Source organism: Pelobates fuscus, chromosome 3 (assembly GCF_036172605.1).
Source record: "Pelobates fuscus isolate aPelFus1 chromosome 3, aPelFus1.pri, whole genome shotgun sequence".
Lineage (NCBI taxonomy): Eukaryota > Metazoa > Chordata > Amphibia > Anura > Pelobatidae > Pelobates > Pelobates fuscus.
Genome location: NC_086319.1, coordinates 285,475,704 through 285,503,548, shown reverse-complemented (window position 1 = coordinate 285,503,548; position 27,845 = coordinate 285,475,704). Strand labels below are relative to the sequence as shown.

The 27,845-nt window shown below is 42.1% G+C and overlaps 1 protein-coding gene across 4 annotated transcripts in view; it reads left to right on the top strand.

The window, feature by feature from the left end:
• Window positions 1-27,845, top strand: part of ADD2 (adducin 2) — a 112,058-nt gene that overhangs the window by 53,505 nt on the left and 30,708 nt on the right. For 3 of the 4 annotated variants that reach the window (XM_063448664.1, XM_063448662.1, XM_063448665.1), the window contains exon 2: window positions 27,543-27,763. In XM_063448664.1, the coding sequence (XP_063304734.1) occupies window positions 27,581-27,763 (183 nt within the window). In that variant the 5' untranslated portion in view covers window positions 27,543-27,580. Of the gene's footprint in view, window positions 1-5,425; window positions 5,567-27,542; window positions 27,764-27,845 lie in introns of those variants that run through there. The other variant, XM_063448663.1, reaches the window with a different exon arrangement.

The window sequence follows — 27,845 nt, the reverse complement described above, 5'->3', positions numbered from 1 at the left end:
GCAGCAAGCACTGCACGCACATTAGGCCCTCCCCATAGGAAAGCATAATCTAAGGGACATAGAGTTTGCTAGAAGAAGTGCCTCTAGTGGTTGTCTGGTAGACGCTGTCTTAGTACTGCAACATAAACATTCCGGTTTCTCTAAAACTGCAGTGTTTTACATTGCAAGACTAATGGGAACAGGGACATTGCACCCAGACCACTTCAATGAGCGGAATCAATATATGATTTTCTGGACTGGGTAATTTAATGTTGCATTTATTTAATTTTTTTAAACTTATTGTATCTGCAGTAGTAGTCATATCCATTAACATTAATGAGTATCATATAACGATGCACCCCGAGATGCCTGCCGTTGTCTATTGTGCCATATACACAACCATTCCTTATCCAAATGCAAGCCATTTCACATTCTTCTAGTTTGCTGTTGACTACACTCTGCAATAATCTGTTTTCTTCACTGGTTAATGTAGAGCACTGAAGGCCTAACACCCAATCTGTCTGTAGGTGAGCATCGTGCAGTGTTGCAGGTGCACAGTAATATTTATGTGCCAACAGTCAGTAACAGAACAGCGTTGCATGTTAACTGTGCTGGACTGTTGGAAACTGTGTCAGGCTACAGCTGGAATAATGCCAGGTAGGGTTTGGACTGAAATGTGTGAAGTCTATAATCCGTCTGCACAGTAAGTGCTGAGTGATGTCTAGATGATGAACTTGGAGCAGGGACAGAACCGTATCAGAATATCTATATCCAACTCATAAATTCTATAACACACTCAATGCAATGATAACTGACTCTCAGAGAGCCTCGAACTGTTAAATTATGTTTAATTGTGACAATATGTTCAATTATTGATGGGTTTTCTTTCCCTTTCCCCAACAAAGTCTTTATTAATTATATAAACCGCTTACAAACAAACAAAACGATTCCCCTAGAAAAAATGCCTAATTTCTAAAACAAAATTATATTTCCTATTCTTTGGCAAACACACCATATCTCCATTAAGCCACCTAAAATGATAACGCTACTGAAATTAGTTTTGATGGTCCCCAGGACTGGTGGAAAGTCTACTCTGTCCCACCCAGGTGCAGGGATTAGTGGATTCTAAGGATCCCATGTGAGCTTGGCAGGAGCACCTCTGAAATATGCAGTTGGAGACCACCTTGGAACAACAGAGGACATAAAGGATCTATCTACGCAATCAGGGCCGGCCTTAGGTGATCAGACGCCCTGTGCGAGCCCAACATATGGCGCCCCCCCCTTTCAGCAAAACCCCTGCCCCTTCTACAATAGCCCTGTTCCGCCTACTACAAAACCCTTCCACAAAACCCCCGCCTCCCTTTCTACAAAAACCCTGCCCTCCTTTTTACAAAACACCTGCCCCATCTACAAAACCCCTGCTCTCCCTTTAATACAACCCCTGCCCACCCTTCTACAAAGTTTTTTCTCCCCCTTTAACAAAACACATGCTATCATTATATATATATATATATCAACTATACAGCAATGTACACATAATATCACTAAAACCTTCCCCCTCCACCAAAACCACTGCTGCCCTCTACAAAAGCCCTGTACTCATTCTACATAAACCTCTGCTCCCCTTCTACTAAACCCCTGCTCCCCTTCTACTAAACTCCTGCTCCCCTTCTACTAAGCCCCTGCTCCCCTTCTACTAAACCCCTGCCCCCTTATACTAAACCCCTGTCCCCCTTATACTAAACCCCTGCCCCCCTTATACTAAACTCCTGCCCCCTTATACTAAACTACTGCCCCCTTATACTAAACCCCTGCCCCCCTTATACTAAGCATCTGCCCCCTTATACTAAGCCCCTGTTCCCTCTACAAAACCCATGCCCCCTCCACAAAATCCTTTCCCCTGCCACTTCACCAGAAATGCCATCCCCCTCTTTTACAAAACCCCTTTCCTACACCAAAACCCTTACCTCTTGTATAAAACCTCTGCTCCTCCCTAAACCAAAACCCCTCCCCTTCTACAAAACCCCTTCCCCAACAATCTATTTAATAAAAGAAAAACAATAGTTATAACAAGATTAAGCAGACTCACATTAAATCTTTCTGCTCCCTGGACCCTCCTGACAGTGTCCCAGTCTGCCGACCTTGATACCAGCACTGACCTCCTCCCTCACACTCACTGTGCGGATCCTTCCGCGAATGACTGTGGAGGCGGAGCATGCTCTTCCTCTGTGCTCCAGGACCTCCTCTCTCACCCGGCTGCTGCTCTCTTCATAATGTGCAAGTCAAGTGCACAGCACAATGCACTTGACTTGCTCTGCACATGACTCGGGCCGGCCTGTGAGTGACTGAGTGCGAGCTGTGTCGGCCGCCCGGCGCCCCTGTTGCCATGGCGCCCTGTGCGGCCGCACAGCTCGCACACCCCTAAGGCCGGCCCTGTACGCAATAATGTGCTCCTTAAAATTATTAGAGCTCTTCCGTACAGTAATGATATGGGTGTGCCCAATCAACTGTTCCTGAGTGTTGCACCTTAAGGTGATATATCAATCATATTAGAATTGTATGTCACTGAACTCTTAGTAGCCCCATACTGTACTGTACCATCCGGTGGCCAATGGGGCTATTCAGACTGCAAAATGTCCACATTTTGCTGTTTAGGTCTGGATTTCAGTCAGACTGAACACAAGTGTTAAGGCTGAAATCTAGACAAAATTAATTAAATCGGGGCCCATATTAAAAAAAAATCAAAAGTATTTGCCTGGTGGCGTTGCTAGCAGCCAACGAGCAAATTGTTAAAAACCCCTCAGTGGTGCGACAGTTAATTATGTGGCAGCTGACCAGAGCTTGCAAGCCAGCTGCCACATTAAATAAATAAAATAAAAATCTTATCTCGGTCAGTTAGAACCACCATATTACTGTATGGAAGGCAGGTGCTGGCACATCTTCGAACATATTGAAACTGGCGACTGGGTAGTTATTGTGAAATAAGGGGGGTGGACATAGTCTCCCCCATGTCCTACCCATGGGCATCGTGTGGGGAACTTTTCAATAAGTAATGTGGGTGGTTGATCACTGACCAGCAAGTGGGGATATGCCATAAAATAATTAATTAAATGAGAGTGTGTGTACATGCATACATGTATATTTTCCATTCCCCCAGAAATGGCATGTTCTACCTCTTTAGCGGTCCCCAATGTCCCTACCTAACCCCCTAAAGGTATTAAAGCATATCTATAGTGTTAAAAATACAAAGTTGCCCACCCTCCCTCGCACCCTCTGGCTCCCCAGGCATGTAAAGGGTTAAAAAATTATTTTGCAGGGGGTGGGGCCTGACTGTCATGGTGACTGGACGTGTTCACTTTACACTCCTCTCGAAATCGGTGTTGTTGTCCAGTCTCCTGTGTCTGTGGCTCTCTATCTTATCCTATTTTGGCTTACCTGACATCCCACCTGGTCGGACCCGGCTTGGGGCTACACCCAGCGGTCTACAGCTGTGATTTCTGCCAAGCCTGATTGAGGTCTAGCGGGCACATTATGCCCTCCCCATAGCAGAGCATTGCCTAAATGCTTTACTATAAGGATTTTACTGACTGACACTGGATGTAATCATACAGAGCATGAGAACGGCCAGCGTCATTTAAGGGACCTACAGTCCGTTAGCATCCAGGAAGTGCCTCTGCTGGCTGTATGGCAGCTACTAGAGGCAGTCTTAGTCCTGCAAGGTAATCATTGCAGTTTCTCTAAAACTGCAAAGATTTACATTGCAGGACTAAGTGGGACAGAAACAGTGCAGTCAGACCACTTCAATTAGATGAAGTGGTCTGGATGACTATAGTGTCCCTTTAATAGTGAGGTGGAGGCCAATACGTCTTCTGTCAAGACTTTGCTATCTCAGCGTGGTGATTGGTTGGCTTAGTTGGTAAATAACCCAGTTAGTGAATGATCTCCAGTATCCTAGTGGAAGACAAGGCTGAAATGAGAACATTGAGGAGACTGTATAATTACTTATGTAATGGAGAATTATCATGCCTTTTTTTTTTTTCGCATTCAGTCAGTTTGAAAGTAGCAAGTGAAATCTCTTAAACATGTTCTAATTTCCAACACGTTAGTTTGAATCTTTTCTGAATATTCCCTTGATGCCCAAACCTCATTAATTAAACTGGTGGTCGTGTATACTTGTTCCACTTTATTTTTTATCAAATGTAAATGTAAATTATTTTGCATATTGTCCCCTTTTTAGTTTGCTAACAAAATGCTTAATAATAGCAATTTCATATATTCATTTATTTAGCATTTTGCTAATTAAATCATTTCTAAAAGGTGGATTTAATACAACTAATCATTACAAGCACTATTTAGATAAAAGTAATACCGTGGAAAAAAAGAGAAATTGGGGGCACACCCAGAACATTTCTTAGCAGTGGTTCCGCCATAAGGATCAAACTATTTCCAAAAACAGACCAAGGAACAGGGCTCACAAAAATACAGCTATTTCACAAGGTCAACAAATAAACATGCTAACTCAGCTCCACCATACGGCCTGCTCATTCTGCTTTCCTTAAAGTGCCTACTCATAGGAGCAATCTTCTCCTCTTCTCCTTTTCTCTGATCTCCCTCAGCATCAAAATATCCCCTTACACCCACTTACCTCAACAACACAATTTCATTAACATTAATCCCTCTCTGCTTCACTCCCCCCTTCTCGCATCTCAAGCGCTACGGAATCTGATGGCGCTATATAAATAATAAAATAATAATAAATAATAATACCGTGCCACGCCCACTGCTACGTCACAGTGCCCCAATATCGGTGGGTCCTACACTAATTTTAACTTGGGAGAAAAACAATTACTTAGTCCGTGTTTTGTATAAAAAGTAATAACATAATCTAGGAATTTTTGAGTGAACACAATATTCAATTTAGATAAATACACTTATTTAGTGCAATGGGTATTTTACGAACTTATATGGATGGTTGATTCATATTTCCACTCATATCCACATTATGAGTCCATCCATAAGAACAAACGCCACAGCCATAGGTTTTACCCTTGACATGCATAAAGGTAGATGGATCAATCATAGTTTACATCTTACTTCTGGAGTTCTTGCCAATGCAGAACACGAATAAGTAATTCTGATCTGATGGCAATTGAGTCATCTAACAGTGTGTATTGAAGATTGTATGTGTCTTTCAATAATAGCATCCCAAAAGTATGTACACTAATACTTGCCTGCTTTATTCTCAGTCAGATTACACTAGGCTCTGGCATGATGTGCCTTATGAATAAATTAGTAGCATAGATATTTTCTTTCTTTTTTTTTTTTTTGCAAAGGAAGAAAAAAATGTAGGGGGGGGGGGGGGGGTAAGGAGGGTGAGTTTATCTCATAAAAACAGCCATCTGTCCACCCTCTCTCAATAGATAAGGACAGTCATTCTAAGAGGAGCTGTAAAAGTTTGACTCCCAGTGTTTTGGGAGGATATGATCTCCTGGGCACCCTGGCAGCTCTCGACTTGACCTAGCAGAATCCAGGAGCAGTGGGCAGGATGCTGAAACAATTGTTTGACCAGTCTACTGAAATAAACTGTGTAAGTAACTACTTGATGCTCAGCCAAACCATCACTGACACGATTAAACAGTTTATTAGAAAGGTGGAGGGCTGACAAGGCAGTTACAAAGTTAAAAGGGGAACTGTCACCTCCTGGGATTTGTAACATTCATTTTACTAATCACTGATGGTTATAAAAAATGTATTTGCAAGGTGTGAAAAATAAAATTAAATGTAGAAACCTGTCCCTCTTTTTCCTGCAACGGGGGCCTCCATCTTTGTCCCTTATCAGTCAATGCACTTGGCAGTCAGCATAGAAAAAGCATTCAGTGCAAAGGAAAATAAATAAACAATGTTTCTATTCCCCCTCTTCATTTGCCTTGTCTGAAGTGGATTATGATACTATTTGCTAAATCTTTAAAATAGATTTAAAAGAAAACTGAGCTTTTTATGAAAGAACAAAGCTTAACACACATTATAGGCGATTTTCGTTGTTTTATACAATTGTATACTTCTAGAGAAGTGATAGTTCCCCTTTAAATGACCATAGTCAAGCTGGAAAAATGGATGAACAGGAGAATTATTTTTTTTCTATTCAATTATTCTGGCCTAAACTTTTCGATTACCTTCTAAATATTTTACACTTAGCAGTTCAGTGATAAGCCCCATAAGAGTTTTAAAATTATTTAATTTTGATTCACATTCAAGCCTTTCACTATTGTGGATGTGCTATTTTCTAGAGTTTTATAGACTCCTCTGATATTCTTTTCACATAGTTGGTGTGACTGCCTTTTATTCAATACTTTTATACTAAACAATTGTCCATACACACATCCATTATTCCACGTTATCAGTAGTAATGCAATAGTCACCATGTTACAATCTAAGTGTTTATTTGCACTGATTATCAGTTTTAACAAACGAATACTCAAACTGTGCTCCCAAGGACAATGGTCGTCACGATTTTCGAAGATGGGCTTCAAAACAGTAAGTGTCAAAATGAGTACCGCTTTAAAATATGTGGAGAGAAAAAATAAAACAGGGTGCTTAGTATGGACAACAGCTATGGACGAAGCTTGTGCTTCGGTGGGTCCCCACTCAGATTTACTTTAAAATATGTATTTACACAGAATTAAAAACAAGTGAGAAGAGTGTTTGTTTGGCTGAATTGGGTGCAATTTAAATGACAACCGAAGACATTCAGGCCACTTTATTTCAACAACGTAGTATTGGTGCAATGGCCCTGTTCTTTTGGTTTTGCCATTGAAAATATTGAACCTAATTTTGTCACAATTGAAAACATCTTTAATTTGGTTACAAGTCTTTCAAAATCATTACGTATTGCATAATGACGTCGAACGTCCTCCAGTGCTTATCATAGGAAAGCATTCGTCCATAATGATTCTCTGCGAGAGTCATTCGATTGGATTAGAAATGTTTCAAGAGTCTGCGTACAAGATGACTGCACAGGAGGAGGCACAAGGATTGTGATGCAGCGTTGGAAAAAAGTGTGAGTAGAACTCTTTATTTCCTTTCTTTTTACTAAATTTAGGGGTGGGGCACTAATCTAAATAGGGAGTATATAATGCTATAATGTTAGGAATGCCTGCCTGGATTCCCATCACTATAGTGTTCCTTTAAAATGTCGCAGTTCAGTTGTTTATTTATTTGTTGAGTATTGTAAATGGCAAAGAGTGGGACATAGTCCAGAGATTCCAAAGCCTTCTAAAGAGGTCTCCAGACTAAACATGTTAGAGAACCCTTAAACACAGAATGTAATAGAATTGTATTTGTTTGGCAATTACTCTTCGCTCCCTGATGGAAAAAAAACACAGAAATACAGCAATATATTGTATTTCAGTGATGCAAGAAATCTCATGATACCATTTAGTTATTGAAAACTAATATTGTATTATTATAAATAAAAATAAAAAATAAATAAGAACAAAAAAATAAAGACATTGCAGCATGTTTTAATTAGCCCTTTTAAAACTTGTGAAGGACATTATTATTATTATTTTATTATTTATATAGCGCCATCAGTTTTCATAGCGCTGTACAATGGGTGGACTAACAGACATGTAATTGTAACCAGACAACTGGAATACAAGAACAGAGGGGGTGGAGGGCCCTGCTCAATGAGCTTACATTGAATGATACATAAATTCACAATAAACTTTATTGTTAATAAACACAGTTTAGACTACACAGCCATCACCATGATGAGGAGGAAGCCTATATAAGGTTAAGTAAATAATTGCATATAAGCGCTGTTAAGACCACACTACCATTTTCTGAAGTGAGGTCAAAGTATGTCATTTACCATGCTTTTTTGGCTTATTCCCAAAAATGTAAGAGTGTCACTATTAGACATCGTCATTGCTCCCCTTATCTAGATTAGTAAGTGTAAGCTAAGGATGGATTGCCCTGTTAGGTAAACATCTGAGGCACTATGCGTAGAAAGGTTTTATGTGTATTCTATTAATGTAAAGTTAATATAGCCTTGATCAAATATTATATTATCTTTTGAGAGTCCAATATATTATACTGAATTTTAATAATCAAGGTTCACAGTTAATACATTTAGCAGATCATCTGAAAGTTAGGGTGCTGGCTGGATTCTAAGGTAATGGGTTTATTTACTAAAGAGAGAATTGTACTGATGAGACGAGATTTGTAAATCTTACAGAATTGGGAGAGAAAAATCTCCAACTGCCATGTCTCGTGTCAAACTACAGCTAGCATTAACCTCAGCCAGCCAGTGTCAAGTTGGTGATGACGGGGAGTTTAATCCTGCAATAGCCATTTGGCATAGTTGACAAAATAGTTGTGTTTTATCAAAATATCATAGTGGTTGAATAAAAGGGCTACTGAGAAAATCCCATCAAGTTAATCTCAATGTCTATTCTGCTTCCCTTTTTCTTATTAGCAGGGCATGCTCTGTGCCGCTTCATTTGATATTTGCAAACACATTATGGTGGCTGCGTCATAACACATGCTACGTATTTGCAGCTGGAGTTCATCTCACAGATTGGCTGTTCCTTGGAATGGCAGTAATAGGTGGAGGTGTGTTTCGCTGGCAGTAGCTGCAATTATGCTTGTGATGTGTGTGAGCTGTGCAGTAAGCTTGTTGTGTGGGTATCCTTGCTCCTGTCTCAGTCTCCTAGCAACCTTGGAGATGCTGCAAAGGAGGAGGAGGCGGGAGAGAAAAGGAGTAGGAATTGTATGTGACTTAACTAGCTCAATGCCATACAAAAAACACACCGTTTTTTGGGAGGAAGTGGGAAGAAACCCACGGGTATCAAAAACCAACCAGTCAAGACCATTTACACCGTATTGTAAGCTTCTAAAAGCAGGGGTCTTGATCACCTCTGCAAGAGTTGTGAATTATTAATATATCCTACCCTCCCCTTTCATTATAATAGCACTGCAGAACATGTTGGCGCCTAATAATTTATAGACTAGCAGTAACAGAATTAAAATCCATTATCTTCACCATTAAAAGCATTCAGCTCCATTAAAATCAAATTTCCTCTCTATCATGCCTATTTTAAGCATGATGCGTGACAGCGAGCATGTTCTGTTTTGTTTCTAATTATTTTGTGTTGTTACATCTTTTTTTTAACACCAACATATTGTGTAAGGTATACAAGTCACTATCTCATATCTGGTTGGCTTTTACTGCAGTGCTTGTGACTCTAATGCTTGATTCACGACAATGAAAGTGTTTAAAACTAAAAGGATTCTGCGCGTATTATCACCTATTAATAGGAATTCCTTTAAATTAAAAATTTCCTGTGAGTATCTCTCTGTGTGCGCTCTGTATGTATCGCTTGATTTGTGAGAAATGTTACACTTTACAGTCTCTGTACCTCATATAGTCTTGTGCCTTCATGCCCAAAGACAAATCAATCGTAAAGCAACTTAAGTTGGCTCTTTAGGGCCAGGGTTTAGAGAGTGTCCTGCACCTATTTTATTTACCTTTCTTTCCAAGCCTGCCCGGCAGCACTCTGCACTGAAACGGGAATTTCAGAAGCCAGATGCTGCCTGGGGGTGGGAGCGAAGACTGGAGCTGGAGGACACTAGGTCCCCCCCTTTATTACAATTTAGGGCCTCCATCCACCGCTCAGGGGTGGGGGCCAGGGGGGAGGACATTAGGTCCCCCCCCTTATTCTGATTTAGGGCCCTCACCCACCGCTCAGGGGTGGGGGCCAGGGGGGAGGACATTAGGGCCCCCCCTTATTCTAGTTCAGTGCCCCCACCCACCGCTCAGGGGTGGGGGCCAGGGGGGAGGACATTAGGTCCCCCCCCTTATTCTGATATAGGGCCCCCACTCACCGCTCAGGGGTGGGGGCCGGGGAGGACAATAGGTCCCCCCCTTATTCTGATTTAGGGCCCCCACCCAACACTCAGGGGTGGGGGCCAGGGGGGAGGACATTAGGTCGTCGTCCCCTTATTCTGATTTAGGGCCCCCGCCCACCGCTCAGGGGTGGGGGCCCGGGGGGAGGACAATAGGCCCCCCCATTATTTTACATTAGGGCCCCCACCCGCCGCTCCGGGGGGGGGGGCTTATTTTTTTTTTGGTTACAGTGAGCAGCCACAGGCTGCTCACTGTTTAATAGACATGCCCCTACTCGCGCTATAGCGAATAGGGGCATAATTTACTAATACTAAGTAATTTTTACTTAGTATTAGTAAATTTGGCTGAAAGACCAATTTAGGTATTTCAGCCTTTTAGTAGATAGCTCCCTAATACCGTGGGAATTAGGGAGTTATCTACTTATTCATTCCTGTCATTAAACTGACTGGCCAAGTAACTTACATTTTAAATGAATGTATGTTACTTGATTGTTGTAAGTGTTACAAATGCTTACAGGTGAATCCTGGCTATGTTTGTATACTTTTTATTTAAAATTGTATACAATGTAACATTCTTCTTCTTTCACTGGGTAAGTATATTAGTACTTAGGCAATACTGTGCTTCGGAACTTCGACACTTTGACACTTCGGAACTTCGGCAACTTCGGAACTTCGGTAATTTCGGAACTTCAGGACATCGGCAATTCGGCACTTCGGCAATTTGGACATTCGGAAGTACCCGAATGTCCAAATTGTCCGAAATTCGTCCGAATTCCTATTCGGACCGAAACGAATTGCACATGTCTAACAGGAACACATAAGGGACACAAGCATGTATTCCTGAGCCTTTAGTGTCTTCCCCCCCCCCCTTTAAATATGTAGAAAACTCACCTTTATTTCAGCTGGCTTTTCCAGCAAAGGGGGCAGGGCGAAGCCAAACGCCACACTGGCCAATCAGCATCTCCTCTTAGAGATGAATTGAATCAATACATCTCTGTGGAAAGTTCAGCGTCTCCATGCAGAGCCTCTTTGTGGCTGCCACATAAACATGAAAAGGCCTACATAGACATACTATATTTACCAGAACAACTAAATTGAACTGTAGTTGTTCTGGTGACTACAGTATCCCTTTAAGAGGTAGTGAGAAGGTTCAAGGACAAGCAGGGAGAAGTTTTCAGACTGCGTGTAGCTTGAGGTACAGACAGAGGCCCACCAGGTCCTTGTTTGAGCCCGGGCCCTATGTAGCTGCAAATACCACCTAATGGGTAATCTGGGTCTGCCTGAACAGCAGGGCTTAGCTCAGTGAAGATAACAGAGGTTCCTTGGAGGAGTTGTGGAAAATCAGTGAAGAAAAAAAAAAGCTTGTGAAGAAATACAATTGCTACAGGCAGAACCAACATAAACAGAATAAAATAAGATATTGGGGTTTAATGACCAAACAGTAAATTGTAGTGAATGGAAAATCAAATTAGAAATTAAACATGATTCAGGTTTATTCCCTTAAGGGAATTTAGATTTTTAGTCCAAAATAGCCAAACTGGGAAAATTCAGTTATATTCTGCACATGTCTAAAATGTGAAGTTATCTTTGCATTAATTTTCGACTCCCACGATTCCCACTGTAGTGACTAACCCCACATTGTGTCTTTGTTTGCTTTTTCAATTATGGAAAGCACAAATGATGTTTTACTCTTCCTACCTTTTCCTGACTCATGAATGCAATGAGTTGAAATAAGAAAGCAAAACTTTCTTTAAAAGGTTTGTTTACAGATAGGGTTTATTCACTCCACAGTGAATTCTGGCAAATGTAAAACCAAATCGTAATATTTAGGCTAAAACAGCTAATATGAATAATATATAGTCATAGCTTGGCTAGCATAGCCTGATTTCTTTTTATCCATGCGTCGGCCCTGCTGTTGTTTTGATCCAAGCGTCGGCCCTGCTGTTGTTTTGATCCAAGCGTCGGCCCTGCTGTTGTTTTGATCCAAGCGTCGGCCCTGCTGTGTTGCCTTTACGGGTGGGACTACACCGGCCCAAAGAGACTTTGGTGCTGCAGAGTGGAGAGTTATGGGAGAGGAGGAGCGGGGAGGGTGAATGTTCTTCCTGCGAGCTGGGCACTGACCTCTACCTGCAGCCGAAGAAGCTGCAGGCTAGAGTTGGTGAATACCACTGGACCATTGAAGTCTGCAGTATCCCAACTAAGTAAAAAATTAAGAAGAAGGGAGGTGGGACATAAAGCTTTATTGCTAAATGCATATTGTCTCCCTACTTCCCCACACAATATATGTAGGCTCTATAACATCCAACACACACCTGAAACATCTCACATGCACCCTGCACCCCTCACACACACACACATGGAACCCCACACATACCCAGGGCCGTCTTTAGCGCGGGGCAAACGGGGCAGCTGCCCCGGGCCCAGTTGCTCCTGGGGGGCCCAGAGCAGCTGCTCCATGGGCTCCGCGATTTGGGCAGCCCCCCTTGGACCCGGTGGTGCGGCTGCACAGAGCCGCACCATCCCGCATGCTAAAGAGGGCCCCCGGGTGGCCCATGCACTAAGGGCCACCCGGTGGACATGTGCCAGCAGGGGCCCAGTCGGGCGCTGTTACGCTTAAACAGCGCGACCGGGCCCCTTCCTGTTCGTCAGCCCGCTGGGAGGAAGTGAGTGCCGCGCGTCACTTCCTCCCACCGGAGATCAGAGCCGCACAGGAGGAGAAAGGCAGGGAGGAGGGGAGTTTAAGAGGAGAACTCCCAACTGCCTCAGCCTGCCACTGTTCCCCAGGGAAACCACCCTCCAGAAAAGGTAAGGGTGGTTGGAGGGTGGCTAAATGTATGTCAGTATGTTTGTGTGTGTATGTCTGTCTGTGTTTCAGTGTATCTGTGTGTGTATATCAGTATGCCTGTGTGTGTCAGTATGTCTGTGTGTGTGTCAATACTTCTGTCAGTGTGTGTGTGTGTGTGTGTGTCAGTATGTCTGTGTGTCAGTATGTCTGTGTGTGTGTGTCTGTGTGTGTGTGTCAGTATTTCTGTCTGTGTGTGTGTCAGTATGTCTGTCTGTGTGTGTGTCAGTATGCCTGTGTGTGTCAGCATGCCTGTGTGTGTGTGTGTCAATACTTCTGTCAGTGTGTGTCAGCATGTCTGTGTGTGTGTGTCAGCATTTCTGTCTGTGTGTGTGTCAGTATGTCTGTGTGTGTGTCAGTATGACTGTGTGTGTGTCAGTATTTCTGTCTGTGTGTCAGTATGTCTGTGTGTATGTCAGTATGCCTGTGTGTGTCACTGTGTCTGTGTGTATGTCAGTATGCGTGTGTGTATCAGCATGTCTGTGTGTGTGTCAATACGTCTGTCAGTGTATGTGTCTGTATGTGTGTCAGTGTATGTGTATGTATGTGCGTCTGTGTGTGTGTGTGTGTGTGTGTCAGTATGTCTGAATGTGTGTCAATATGTCTGCCAGTATATATTTGTGTGTCAGTGTATGTGTGTGTCAGTATGTATCTGTGAATGTTTTAATATGTCTGTCTGTGTGTGTGTATGTGTCAATATGTCAGTGTGATTGGGGGTTGGGCGTAATTGGGGGGTTGGTGGATTGAGAGGGTCGCAGGGCCGTGGGGGCCCAACAAAATTCTTTGCCCAGGGTCCTATTCATATTAAAGACGGCCCTGCACATACCCTACACCCTTCTTACGTATTGCACCCCTCACACACGCATGGAACCTCAGACACCCACTGCACCCCTCTCGCACACTACACCCTTCACACTGCACCCCTCATACATACTACATGCCCATTTTTACATGGGATAATATTACAGTCCATTGTCTCCGAAATGATAATTCCTCTTTACTAAATAGATTTTATCTCATGTAACAATAATAACTACTAATGTATGACATAAGGTATGCTATAATAAGGTAGTATGTAATGAATTTAAAATTTTTAATGCGGCTCTCAGATAAATCTTGTTTTTTAATGCAGCTCTTGGATTACCAAAGGTTGGACAACTCTGGTTTAGTGTATACATCCTAGAGGTGTCTATAGCATTGCCTCGAATACCCATAACTCAACTCACTCCTCCTTTATCCACTCTTACCCCTTTTTTTATCTTAAAGAAACACTACACTGTCCATATATAAAAAATGAAAGATCACTTTTTTCATAAAAAAAAAAAGAGATCACTGTTTAATAAGTATAACACAAATGAAAACATGCATATATTTAATTATGCTTTTGTTTAAAATTGAGGGTATATCTAAAACAGTTTTTAAAAGCTGCCTATCTCTTATCTGATGCCTTTACACACCCTTCCCTTATAGCCCCGCCCAGACTTTCTGTGGCTGTCCAATCAAAGACTGCCAATGGTGTTCCATAGTTAATTTATAAAAGTGCAGATTTCTCAAAATCAAAACTAGGATACTTCTAACCCATAACGTAATTCAGCAAGCTAAAGTGCTTTTGGGGTGTGGAGTGGTAATTTTTTTAATTGGTTTATAGCCAGCCAGTCCAAAAAAATTTTCTTCTCCTGCATCCTTTCCAAGTTCCCTAAGCTTCTTAGTTCCCTCTGCATAACTCACATAAGCAAAAGCATGTGAGCAGAGAGGCATAAAACAGAAAACATTTCTCTGCCACTCCAATAGCCCCTATGTTAATCCAGTCCTACTTACAACCACAGCTTTACATTGGCAGACACATGGGGTAGATAATCGATTTTCTGTCAATGTATCATTTATTTAACCTTAATTAATGGCAAATCAAATATCCAACCTTCATAAATGTGTTAACAATAGAAAAGGTTGAGGATCTATAAATGTTGAAAATGAATCTCTAAAGGCAGATGGCTCAGTTTCAGTCTCTAAATGAACATGTTTATGAGTGGTTGGTTTTATGCCAGAATTGGATATGCACCAGTCATGGACTTGCATGAATGACAAATAATCAATTCTTATGCTCCACTATACATTATAAGAGAGAGCCGGGTCTAAACACTGAACCAGGCACTTAAGACTGAAGATATTTTAATGTGTTTAACTGATACTGCATCAAAATGTGCAAAGATACTCTCAACCAACCCAGGGCCGGATTAAGAGCACACTGGGCCTGGTGCTGACAATTATGATGGGCCTAATTACAGAATCTTATTGACCAAAAACACTAAAACAGTCATACCTCCCAAAAAGGGGGCATGTCTGTCCAAAGAATTTGAAGGACAGCCTGGCATGAATGCATGTCAGGCTGCCAGACAATCCTGCTGGCTGTCCAACTAAGGACATACTATGCAGGCAGCACCCTGAGTTTGACATAAATGTATCTAATGATGCGCTCACTCCATGCTTTCTAAGGACTGTCCCCTAGCACTGACATGTCCACTTGTCTCCTTACCTTCTTACTAGCAGGCAGAAGTCCCTGGTATATAGTCTGAGACAGAGAAAAGGTGTATGTAGTGAGTGTAAAAGAAAGGGGACATGCCACAGTGTTAGAGAGACCAGCGTCTGCATTACCTAAACTAATTTTATTGTCAGCCAGTCCACACAAGTTTTGTTCCCATACATCCCTCTTAAGCTTCCAAACTTAAAGGGACTCTATAGTCACCATAACAACTACAGCTTATTGTATTTGTTCTGGTAAGTAGAATCATTCCATTCAGGCCTTTTGCAGTAAACTGTCTTTTCAGAGAAAATAACTTCACTGGCCACTCCTTAGATGGCTTCTAGAGGTGCTTCCTGGGGCAGTACTGCCTAGTGTGCAGCACTGCCATTCAGTGTCTCCACCCTCGGCATGCAGACACTGAACTTTCCTCATACAGATGCATTGATTCAATGTATCTTTATGAGGAGATGCTGATTGGCCAGGGCTATGTTGGACTTGTGCTGGCTCTGTCCCTGATCTGCATAGTTGACAGTCTCAGCCAATCCTATGGAGAAGTATTGTAATTTGCTCAGACCACCACTTCGTATGATGTCAGCAGACAGTCAGTTCAGAGGCAGAGCCAGCAGCTGCAGACTTGAATACAAGTTATATTTTACTATACTTAAGGAGGCAAGAAGGGGCCAGGGTGGTGGTTTTAACATAATAGGGTCAGAAATACATGATTGTGTTCCTGACCCTGTAGTGCTCCTTTAAGCAAGAGTATGTGAAGAGTAGTTAGGGTTGCCACCTTTCTTGGGAAAAAATACCAGCCTTAATCATTTGTATAATCACAAGGAGTGACATCAGTGAAAATTCTGTAAAATCACCAACAGACTACTCACAGTTTGATTCTGCTGTATAGATGGATTGCTCCCAGTGTCTCAGTCTCGCAAGTCACCCAGTGTCTCAGTGTCCCTATGTATCACAGTGTCAGTGTCCCTATGTCGCCTAGTCCCCTAGTCTCTCAGTGTCTCAGTGTCCCCATTTCTCCCAGTGTACCAATGTCTCAGTGTGTCCCCAAGTCACTAGGATACTGGGGACACTGAGAGACCCGGGGACACTGAGAGACTCGGGAACACTGAGACATGGGGACACTGGGAGACATGCGGACACTGAGACATTTAGGGAAACTGGGAGAAATGGGGACACTGAGACACTAGGGAGACATGGGGACACTGAAACATTTGAGGACACTAAGACACTAGGGACACAGAGACATGGGAACACAGACACTGGGAGACTAGGGGAAACTGGGAGACTAGGGGACACTGGCTGGGAGACAGACACTTGGGGACACTGGGAGACATGGGGACAGTTGTGGACATAGACATGGGGACACTGGGACATATAGGGACACTGGGAGACATGGGGACACTAGGCACACTGAGACACTAGGAACACAGACACTGGGAGACATGGGGACACTGAAACATTTGGGGACACTAAGACACTAGGGACACAGAGACATGGGGACACCGGGAGACTATGGGACACTGGCTGGGAGACAGACAATTGGGGACACTGGGAGACATGGGGACAGTTGTGGACATAGACATGGGGACACTGGGACATATAGGGACACTGGGACACATGGGGACACTAGGCACACTGAGAGACATGGGACACAGACCCTGGGAGACTTGGGGACACTGAGACACTAGCAACACTGGATGGGGGACATGGGGACACTGGGAGAAATGAGGACATAGTGTCTCCGTGTCCCAGTGTCTCCCAATGTCCCTATATTTCACAGCATCCCCATGTGTCTCAGCATCCCCATGTGTCTCAGCATCCCCATGTGTCCCAGTGTCCCCTAGTGTCTCAGTGTCCCCATGTTTTCCAGTGTCCCCAAGTGTCTCAGTGTTTCCAGGTCTCCCAGCGTCTGTGTCCCCATGTGTCCTAGTGTCTCAGTGTCCCCTAGTGTCTGTGTCCCCATTTGTCCCCTAGTGTATGTTTCCCATAGTGTCTCAGTGTCCTCATATGTTCCCTAGTGTCTCAGTGTTCCCCATGTGTCCCTGCTGCCTTTCTCCCCATCCCTCTCTTACCTGAGCTGTAGAGCTGCTGTCTGGACTCTGTGCTGTATTGCTGCTCCCCCACGGATCAGTAAGTAGTAGAGAGAGGTACGGATATGCTGTAACTTCCTATCCCTGCCTCTCTCCACACACAGTGACCCCTACTGGCCGGTGCTGGTATTGCAGAGTAATCTCCATTTATTCTGAGAAAAATACCTGCATTTGTATTGACGGTAGTACTGCAATACTGGCACGGCCAGGAAGCCTCAAATACCAGTCAGGTGGCAAACCAGTAAAATACCAGTCAGATGGCAAAGCTAAGAGTAGTGTGTAAAAAAAAAAAAAAAAAAACATTTTTTTTTTTTAAATGGGCCTATTCCATGGGCCTGGGCCTGGAGCTGCAGCTCCATCAGCCCCTATGTTAATCCGGCCCTGAACCAACCCAACGCATCCACGTGAGGATGCACTTGGAGTCTATTGTGCATGCTATAATCGCTACACTACACCAATCTGCATCTCCTCATGGAGATGCATTGAGTCAGTGCATGTTGATGGGGTGCATTCAGCATTTCCATGCATACCATTTAACTTTCTATAGCACTGCTGAGCTTATCCAATAGGCCAGTGTTTCCCAAACCAGTTCTCAAGACCTATCAACAGTCCTAGTTTTGTCAGTATCTTCACTGGAATTAAATAGATAAATACATAAATCCTGGACTGTTGGTGGGCCATGAGGATTAGTTTAGGAACTACTGCAATAGGCAATTCTTTCTGCATACAGCAAGGGTTTCTGGGAGTTGTATTTCAATTGCCAGCTGTGTCAGCATCTATGACCTTATAGTTCACAATAGTCGATGGTTACTTTTTCCAAACTCTGCTTGGAGTTTGTCTTCTAAGTGGCAGTGGGTATGTAGTTTATTACATGTTATGGCCTTCTTGTTAATATTTAATATAGATTGGCCTTAATTGGGGTATAAATGATAGACTGAAACATAGAAGAAGTGGTGGACGCTGCCTGCATTCCAGATACACAGTGGTACATACAGAACTACATCTAGGAAACTTAATTTGTGCACAGGTTGCTTTTTGTCCATTGGCATAGTCCCATGTTTCAGTGTTAAAGGAACACTATAGGCACCCACACCACTTCATATAATTGAAGTGGTCTGGGTGAAGAGTCCCTGCTCTCTTAACTCTGCAATGTAAAACATTGCAGTGTTAAGACTGCCTCTAGTGGCTGTCTCAGTGAAATGACCCTGGACGTCCAGTGGCGTAAGGAGGGGCCCAAACCAGCACCTAGGTACAGCGGCATTGTAATAAGGTTTTTAACCCTTTCTTGACTACATGGGAGGGGGCACAGAGGGAGAGGGACAGTATAGTGTTAGGATTACAGTTTTGTATTCCCAGTCCAGCAATTACTAAAGGTACGGCTAAGGCAGATACACTTCCTTGTAACCAATTAATAGCAGTAATGGGCACTGTGATAAGCTGAATCAGTCCGCTAACACTCACAGCCAATCACAGCCTCACATTGCTGCTTAAGCTAATGCTTTCTCATCATGGAAAATAATAGCATCTAGATCACAGGATGTACTTGGAAAATAAATATGAGCTAAATGTTCTTTTCCTTGTTAAAAAAAACATTATTTCTATATATAAATGGTCTTTCAGAACTCAATAGCCACTTTGAGAACATAGAAAAGAATCAAAGCGTTTGATTTACAGAATGACAAAGCGTTTTTTTTACATTGTGGCTATTTTAGACTAAAATATTGCCATCAGTTCCCCACCATTCTCTGTGCATTGAACAAACCCCAGATGTATTTTCTAATAACTGTAAAACGTTAAATGTAGAAATAAATGTCTCGTACCTTCTAACTTTTGAAACAAGTGTGATTTATTTACTATAACTGTCCTTTACTTTCCATCTCTTCGTCTCTCTAACACAGAGCTACTGTGCAGACAGCACATTCAGCACAGCTTGTAACATGGTGCCAAGTACTCAGCGTTAGATTTATAGTACGATTTTGATGTGCTGAGGCGTGCATTTCAATGGCATGTGGCTGCAGTGATTGGGGACAGCAGACGGTCCTGACAGGCTAATCCTTGCTGCTGACCGTTCTGATGTAGCAGGCAGGGGGAATTAACTGTCTGATCAACACTGTGCTGTACGAAAAGATGAAATGTGTTGCAAGGAAAAATAATGTGTAGTTAAAGAGTAATATGATATATGGATAAATAGATAGCTTAAAGAAACACTAAAGAGGCAGGAATACAAACAAGTTTTCCTGTCACTATAGTTATGACAAAACATTTTAGGCCCCCGGGCCCCGGCCCCTCTAGCAGCTAAGTGAAAGGTGAGTTTACTTACCTTTTTTTCCAGCACTGCATGGGTCCGTCGCGGCTGGCCTTGGCTGAGATCATCAGACTTGATGATCTGAGCCCATGCAATGCTTTGCCATATGAAAACATTGGGAGGCTATTGCACATGCGTGGCAAAACTGCATGCTGCCCCAATCATCATCTCCTTATTGAGATGCATTGAATCAATGCATCTCTATAAGTAACGTTCAGCGCCTCCATGCAGAGTCATCACTCACCTAGGAAGCACCTCTAGTGGCCGTCTAGGTGACTGCCACTAGAACTGTTAGTGGACATTTTCTCTGAAAAGGCAGTGTTTATATTAAAAAGTTTGCAGGGACATTCTATAGACACCAGAACTACTACATTAATGTCCCGCATTAGGACCCTGACTACCAGCCTGGTGCCTTCGTTATATCTCAACATAACAGCCATGATGCCGTTTTCATTCCACTTCACAATGATATGAGGTGTTTGTGGGTCTATAATAATGCTTTACATCTAATAGCTGTGTCAAATCAGCTCCATGGCAGTGTGTGACATATTCAGGGTACAGAGGCTATATTTTGCTATTACACACTTAGCATTTGTCTCATACATGGTCCGTGTCTCTAGTACCTCAGGCACAAGCTCCCTCCATCCCTCCAGTTTCGTCTCAGTTTTGTCTGTAAATTTGACTGGAGAGCCCCAGGGCTAGTGTTGCTACATAAGAGGTCTCTACTCACACTAAGTCTTTTTAGGCAATGTGTTAACTGTAAGAGTGTATTATTCCCTGTTCCTGCTCTTCTACATCCTGTTATGAATCATAACTTGCAGCCCTAGTCTCCTTAGCAATACTTGAATTTTATTTAAAGATTTGCTTTTCTTTCATCTACTCCATCCCTACTCAGATTTGCATTTAAAGGGACACTATAGTCACCTGAACAGCTTTAGCTTAATGAAGCAGTTTTGGTGTATAGAACATGCCCCTGCAGCCTCACTGCTCAATCCTCTGCCATTTAGGAGTTAAATCCCTTTGTTTATGAACCATAGTCACACCTCCATGCATGTGACTTGCACAGCCTTCCATTAACACTTCCTGTAAAGAGAGCCCTATTTAGGCTTTCTTTATTGCAAGTTCTGTTTAATTAAGATTTTCTTATCCCCTGCTATGTTAATAGCTTGCTAGACCCTGCAAGAGCCTCCTGTATGTGATTAAAGTTCAATTTAGAGATTGAGATACAATTATTGAAGGTAAATTACATCTGTTTGAAAGTGAAACCATTTTTTTTTCATGCAGGCTCTGTCAATCATAGCCAGGGGAGGTGTGGCTAGGGCTGCATAAACAGAAACAAAGTGATTTAACTCCTAAATGACAGTGAATTGAGCAGTGAAATTGCAGGGGAATGATCTATACACTAAAACTGCTTTATTTAGCTAAAGTAATTTAGGTGACTATAGTGTTCCTTTAACATAAATAACACTTCTATTTACCTTCATTCATGCCTGTGTCTTACAGTTATCTTAACTGTGCCCTCCTATTTACCTATTATATCCGATGCAAAATAGATTCCATCACCTACACGTTACTACACTTTGCCCTTTTCTCACCCCAGTTGAAACCCCATAAAGGGATACTCGAGACCCTAAAACACTTTATCTTGTTGAAATGGGTTTATGTGTTTTTAGGAGTGTGTTCTCTTTTTTGAGAACCCTACACTACATGCCAACTGGTCTTGTTACTTCAAGCAGACAACCGGGCCTGTTACTTCCTGGTTTGGTTAGCTTAGTTGCTCTGAACTCAAGAGGCAGACAATTACTCACCTGCCTTGCAAAGACTTCTCATTGAGCTGCATTAGGAAATTAGACAGACACAGAAAGTCCAGGCGGAGATAGAAGTGGAACACTTGCAAAGGCTGCAGACAAGGTAGCAGAGATATGCAGCTTTTGCAAGCTGTTTTTAGAAATACATCAAATGAAAAATAATGCATGCTTATTTTCATTGGGGTATAGCTAATAAACAGTGATTTGTTTTAATGTTTTTTATTTGAGCAGCGCAATGTCCCTTTAACTCTACAACCATTTGTTGGTTGGCATACCACTCACTTGACTCTGCCAACTGCAATCTACCAATAATACTGTTGCAATGAAAATATTACTCCTTTTCCACTTTTCATATTTTAATACTACTTATCCCTCCACTTGCTCTCATCTCTTCAAGTATCAACGGTAACACTAAATTTCTCATTGTATCCTGAAAACACTCTATATCAGTGTTTCCCAAACCAGTCTTCAAGACCCACCAACAGTCCAGCTTTTGTCAATATTTCCACTGGAATAAAACAGGGAAATTCATAAATCCTGGACTGTTGGTAGGCCATGAGGACTGTTCTATAGGAATGTATAGATATGCTGGTAGTCTTTGTCTCTTGGTCACCGATTAAGATGATCAGACTCAGCAAGTTGCTTAATAAAAAATTATGACAATGTGATCATCACTGTTAATGGTGCATAGCGTACTGATAATAGAAACATATTATGTAAACCAGCACTGAGACTCTAGAAGACAAAAGTAAGACCTTATAGACAAGAAACACATACACTGCCATACACCATGGGCGGATCCAGAAACTAATCCCAGGAGGGGCACTGGTAGATTATTTGTGGTGCACAATATCCCCAATTATGTCCTTCTCCCAATAACTTTCTCTTTCTTCAATTGTTTCTCTCTTGTCGTTCCCATTCTTCCCTCACTTGTTCCCCTCTTATTGTTCCCCCTTCTATAACTTGTACCTCTCTTCTTTTCTCCATCCCTAACTTGTAATTCTCTTCTTTATTCCCACCCATTACTTGTACCATTGTTCTTTATGCTCACACCTTACTTCTCCCCCTCTTCTGTATTCCAATCCCTTACTTGTACCTCTCTTCTTTATTCCCACACACCCCCACTTGTTCCCCCTTTCCTTAATTGTTCCCCTTTTATTTCCTCCTTCCCTTATTGTTCCTCTCTTACTTCCCCCCTTCCCTTACTTGTCTCCCTTTATTTATCCCCTTCCTTTATTGCTCTTCTGTATCCTTGCTTCACACAATTGGTCTCCTAATTATTCCCCCCATCCACCACTTATTTCCCCTTCACTCACTTGTTCTCTCCTCTGCTCTCTCCCCATCGCTAACTTATTCTCCAGTAATTGCAGGCTGGAGGTACAGAAGGTCACACAGGGTTATGACGTTGACATAATCGGCGCACAGTCTCCTGCAGTTCCTTTGCACTGCCCCCGGGGGAGAGAGTGTCTGCCGCCTTGGGTACCTCGCCAGAGCACTCGTATTGTACCACCAACGATACAGGACAGTGTTGCGACTCTGTCTGCTGCCCTGAGGCCATGGCTTTGGCGGCCTTATGGGAAATCCAGCCCTGAATACATACAGGGCTATTCACTAAACTGAGAATTTAAAAATGTTAAGGCCTGTAGCTGGACTGGAAGCATTTCTGAGTTGAAGAATTTGTCCAGTTTCTCTATTTTGGCCTTAGGTTTAAAATTCACTTTGAATTCTCACCAATTCTCACTTTTAACTACCGCTAAGTAGTAAAAATGCTAGAGGTTGAGCTAAAATACCCTTTATAGACTGCTATTTTTGGTAGGGGGTTGAAAGTAACGTTTGCAAATTTCCATCATAAGTCTCAAATCATACTTATCTGGATTTCTACGCAGTCATAGTCTTCGTTGGGACAACACGTCTTATCTTCTGTATGTGACCAGGATTACCCTATGAAAAGTCAGGATCACTTTCTTTTATGTCAGTCTCACTAACAAGCTTAGAGCAGGATAAGCACCCTAGCAGATGGATTTGGCTTTTTTATTCACACCAATGGTAACTAAAGCTAGGTTATATGTTACAAGGTGTTGTTGAACGGTAATTTTTTTAATTAAAGCTGAGTTATAGTATAATACTTTTAAAGCGGCTTTTATATTTATTTTCTTTTGTACTTTTTTCTACTCAATTTTCCTTGAATAGCCTTGGATGATTCTACTCAGCTTTATATCTGTCAATTTTCAAATGGCCAAAGTTTGTTTTTGGGTGTGGCTGGTGGTATAGAGAATAGGGCTACTTTTGACCATTTTAGGTGACATTGTGACCTTCAAGATGCATTACGAAACTGAAAGTTTGATTTAAAACAATTTAAATACTTGATTTATTAAAACTAATTTATAAAACCATCTCTACTATAATTTCACTTTCAGTAACTCTAACTCTAACTTTAACTTAAATAAGTGGTTTTGGTGTTGATATCATGCCCATGCATGTTTGTTTATTCAGCCCTAACCAGACTTCCCCTGAATGTGACACAGTCTACCACCACATTTCCTGCTAAACAGATCTAATTTGACTCACAGAATTGAGTATAAACATTTTTACTTTCGAGCAAAAGGAAATTTAGTCAATAATTTTTTTTTTTAATTCTTTATTTTTATTGTGCATGTGATACAAACAAGCCTGTTTTGCCACAACAGCAGTCACAAGCGAGATAGATTCTTACAGTGTCAAACGTGACAAATAGATAATCTGCACAATTTTATATTATTAGTAAACAGGCATTAATCTGATTAGGCAACAATAATAGATAGGGCAACATTAACTGAAATAACATAAAAGTAGGTCTAGAGGTTAAAGCATTGGTTGTCAGGCTTAGAGTGCTAACATTGCTTGGGTGGGTAGTCATTATAGTATGGTATCACATTAGGTAGGCATTAAGGAATGCATATCTGCAGTAATATCGCTTTTCAGGCACCTTTCCCTGCTCTGTTTATCAGGACAGGTGAGGTACACGATTAGACAAGACAAGGTGCCATAAAACAACAGTTGGTCTGCGCTATTAGCTATGGTCATTCAATGATGCGGTGTCAAGATTATAGGGAGGTTCATGCATAGAATTGTTTGCTAAGTAACTAAACAGTAGTATTTAACTCAACGCGTAATACACAACATATGATACTCAATATTATGCTTTTCGGGTTATTAGGCAGTGAAAACATCTATGTAACAGTCCCAAAGGCTGAGTCAAGGTAAACGTATGCAAGAGGCATATTGGGAAACCTGTTCATGTCGGGAGTCCACCAGGATAGACTAGGTCTGCAGTGCCGTCTGTGCATGTGCCGAGAGACAGTCCGGGGCTTCTTGCCCGTTCATCCAATGCCCAGTCTGTTATGTGGTTGTTGGTAGCTCTGCGTTGGGCTTGTATCCTGCAGGCATGTATTGTGCCTAGGTGCCTCGTGGTGGTCCTGCGCTTTGGTTGTTGGGACCACTGAGTGAGGAGTAGATTGGGCCTTGTTCCGTGGCTTGTGATCATGGGTTTTGGCTTTCGAGGGACCCGGCACTGTTTCCTGCCCTTCCGAGCTTCGGCTCCGATGCAGTCTGAAGGCCGCCCTGGCGCTGCGAGGGGGGTTCCATTGAAGGGTGCGTCGGGTGGTCGGGCGTATCCACGCTGCCACCTCTCTCATCGCCAGCCTGTAGGGTTGTCTCCGGGCTTTATGTTGTGCCCAGAAATAGGTGCGTAGCCGGTCAATGAAAACCCCTGTGTGCTTGGGTGGTTTGATGCATGTGTGCTTGGTCCCAAGCCGTGTCCGCGCCGCCATCTTGGCTGGGCCTATGAGATCCCACTTGATTGAAGGTTTTGTCGCTTGATCAGGTGTGCATGTGGGGGTAATCGTCCCCAGCGAGGACCGGGATGTCCCCCACCGGTCCAGAGGGGGGGTGGGGGGGTTAGCAGGGCTGTAATGGGTTTCTGCTTAGGAGCGTGTCCTGTGCCAGGAGATCGGCCGCCTCCCCCGGTCCTCAGGCTCTGCTCTGGTATAGGCCGCATAGTCAGTTTAAGTTTTTCCATGGCGCACCGGTGCTGGACAGAGATCATTTTGTTCCTGATGCCGTTCTGTATCTTGTACAGGTCCCCGTTTGCCGCTATCGCTTGTATATTGGTCGGTATCTGGAAAATTTTGTCCATTGCTGCAGGAGCTCTAAAAATGTGCGACCGGCCATGTTAGCTGTCAGGCCCCACCCCAATGTATGCTGTTTTAAGCTTATAATTCCCCAAATATTTGTATAATATTTGTAGTGAAAAATGAAAATTGTGTCAATTTACATAAATTTATATTTTATGTTTGTCGGAAAAGGAATCTATAGATGAAATTGTGGTTTTAAAAAAAGTATTTATATACATCCCTTCATTCTAATGCATGTTATAGTGCTATTTTTGTTGACCAGAAAGTGTTTGGTGGTGAAAGGGTTAAACTTCTCGTATTGCACAGTGTATGTAATTTAGCAGTTCTTATCTTCTGCAGTATTAATTGCCTGCTATGGTTTGCAGCAGCCTCCTGTGTGTGTGATTAAAGTTCAATTGGAAAAAAACCAAAAACATCCAAAGTAAACAGGCTCTGCGATAAGGTCTGCTTGATAGAGAAACCTTTTTTTTTCAATGAAGGATAGATACTAAGTAGAGACGTTAGAAATGCAGGTGTATTCCTAACACTAGAGTGTCACTTTAAACTTGTGTATATTTCTATTAAAATATTAAGGGGAAGGCAAATGACGGACATAATTAGATAAATTCAACATGGTGTTTCCGACCTACCAACATGTGTGGTATGGGTAGAGCCGGGGCTGTTCTAAAATTTTAGGTGACTTCTAATAACAATTTATACCAATAAGATATGATTTTATGTCAGTAACAATGTAAGTATTATTGCTGTGGAGCTGAGTTGCACACTCAGACACAACGGCAACATGGAGCTCCTACAAAAGAAGGACATTAGGATTGAAAAGAGAGACTTGGGTACTGTCCGTTATAAACATTGAAACTTGGGAGGTACCGTATGTATATGAGGCATGGCACATCTATGATTATTTTAATTTGAATCAATTAAAAAAAAATATAAGATAACATTTAATATTCCAGGCATCCTGCTCCCGTCTGATCACATGAAATTGCACAGAAAAGTCCAACATTTGCTTTACCTGACATCCTCTATGATTTGTCCTGGAATATGTTGTTTTTGAGATAGAGGAGAGAGAGGATATTTGGTGACAAACAAGTAGGCCTTTCATTTCCATGAGTCTACCTGTTCTGTCAGCCCTGGAAATCTATGTCAGGTTAAGAACTCAATATACTTTATCTGCCCAGATAATCTAGTCAGTCAGCTGGAACAATATGTAGATAAAAGTGTTTGCAGATTGAACACTGTCATGCTGTGCTTGACAAAGTCAATTTAACACACATCACTCATTTTATAAACATCTCTTTATCTCATTTATACTGCTGACACAAAAAGGATCCATTATAAAACAAGCTTTTCCTGTTTTCTTAATCATTTATTTTTCATACATTGCGTCACTGGAAGCCAGTGTATCAAAGAACACCCCAAGTTATAATAATATATCGTTTTTAATGTAGATTTTATTTGAGGTGGATTATTATTGAAAACATATTTGGGTTTATTCCCTACTAAACAGCGAATTTTAATTAATTGAAAATCAAATTGTTTATTCTAGGTCAAAATAACGGTATTGTCCGAATCAGCTGTTTTTCCAACTTGCCAGTTTTAGTGTATATTTGGTCTTTCTGATTTCGTTTAGTGTACATTTGGTAAATCTGTTTTGAGTTTACCACAATTCCCTGCTTAAAAAGATAAACCCTAGTGTGCCCAATAAAATGTAGTGGAATCTAATTTGCAAAAGTCTCTTCCCATGTAGATCTCTATGGAATCTCATCTTACAGGTATTTGTTGACTTGCAGACAAATCCTTACAAATGGTTTCTTTGAATTTGCCAGAAGTAAATCTTGATTAGTTACTGTTGCAGTGTGTGTGCTTCTAGTTTCCCTTTTACTAATAAAGGTTTGCCTTATTCACAGGAATCAATGTGTCCAGTGGAAGACGGAAAGCTACAAAAATGAGCAACGAAACTACACCTGAGCCTGTGTCCTCTCCTCCCTCACAAGGCCAGAGATACTTTGATCGATATACAGACGATGATCCGGAGTATTTACGCATTCGAAACATGGCAGCTGATCTCAGACAGGATTTCAATGTAATGGAGCAAAAGAAACGAGTCACCATGATCCTACAGAGCCCAGTGAGTTTTAGTTTCTGAATGGGTTTCAACATTATTTTTCTTTTCTGTGTTTGTTTGTGTGAGTCTTTGTGTGTGTGTGTGT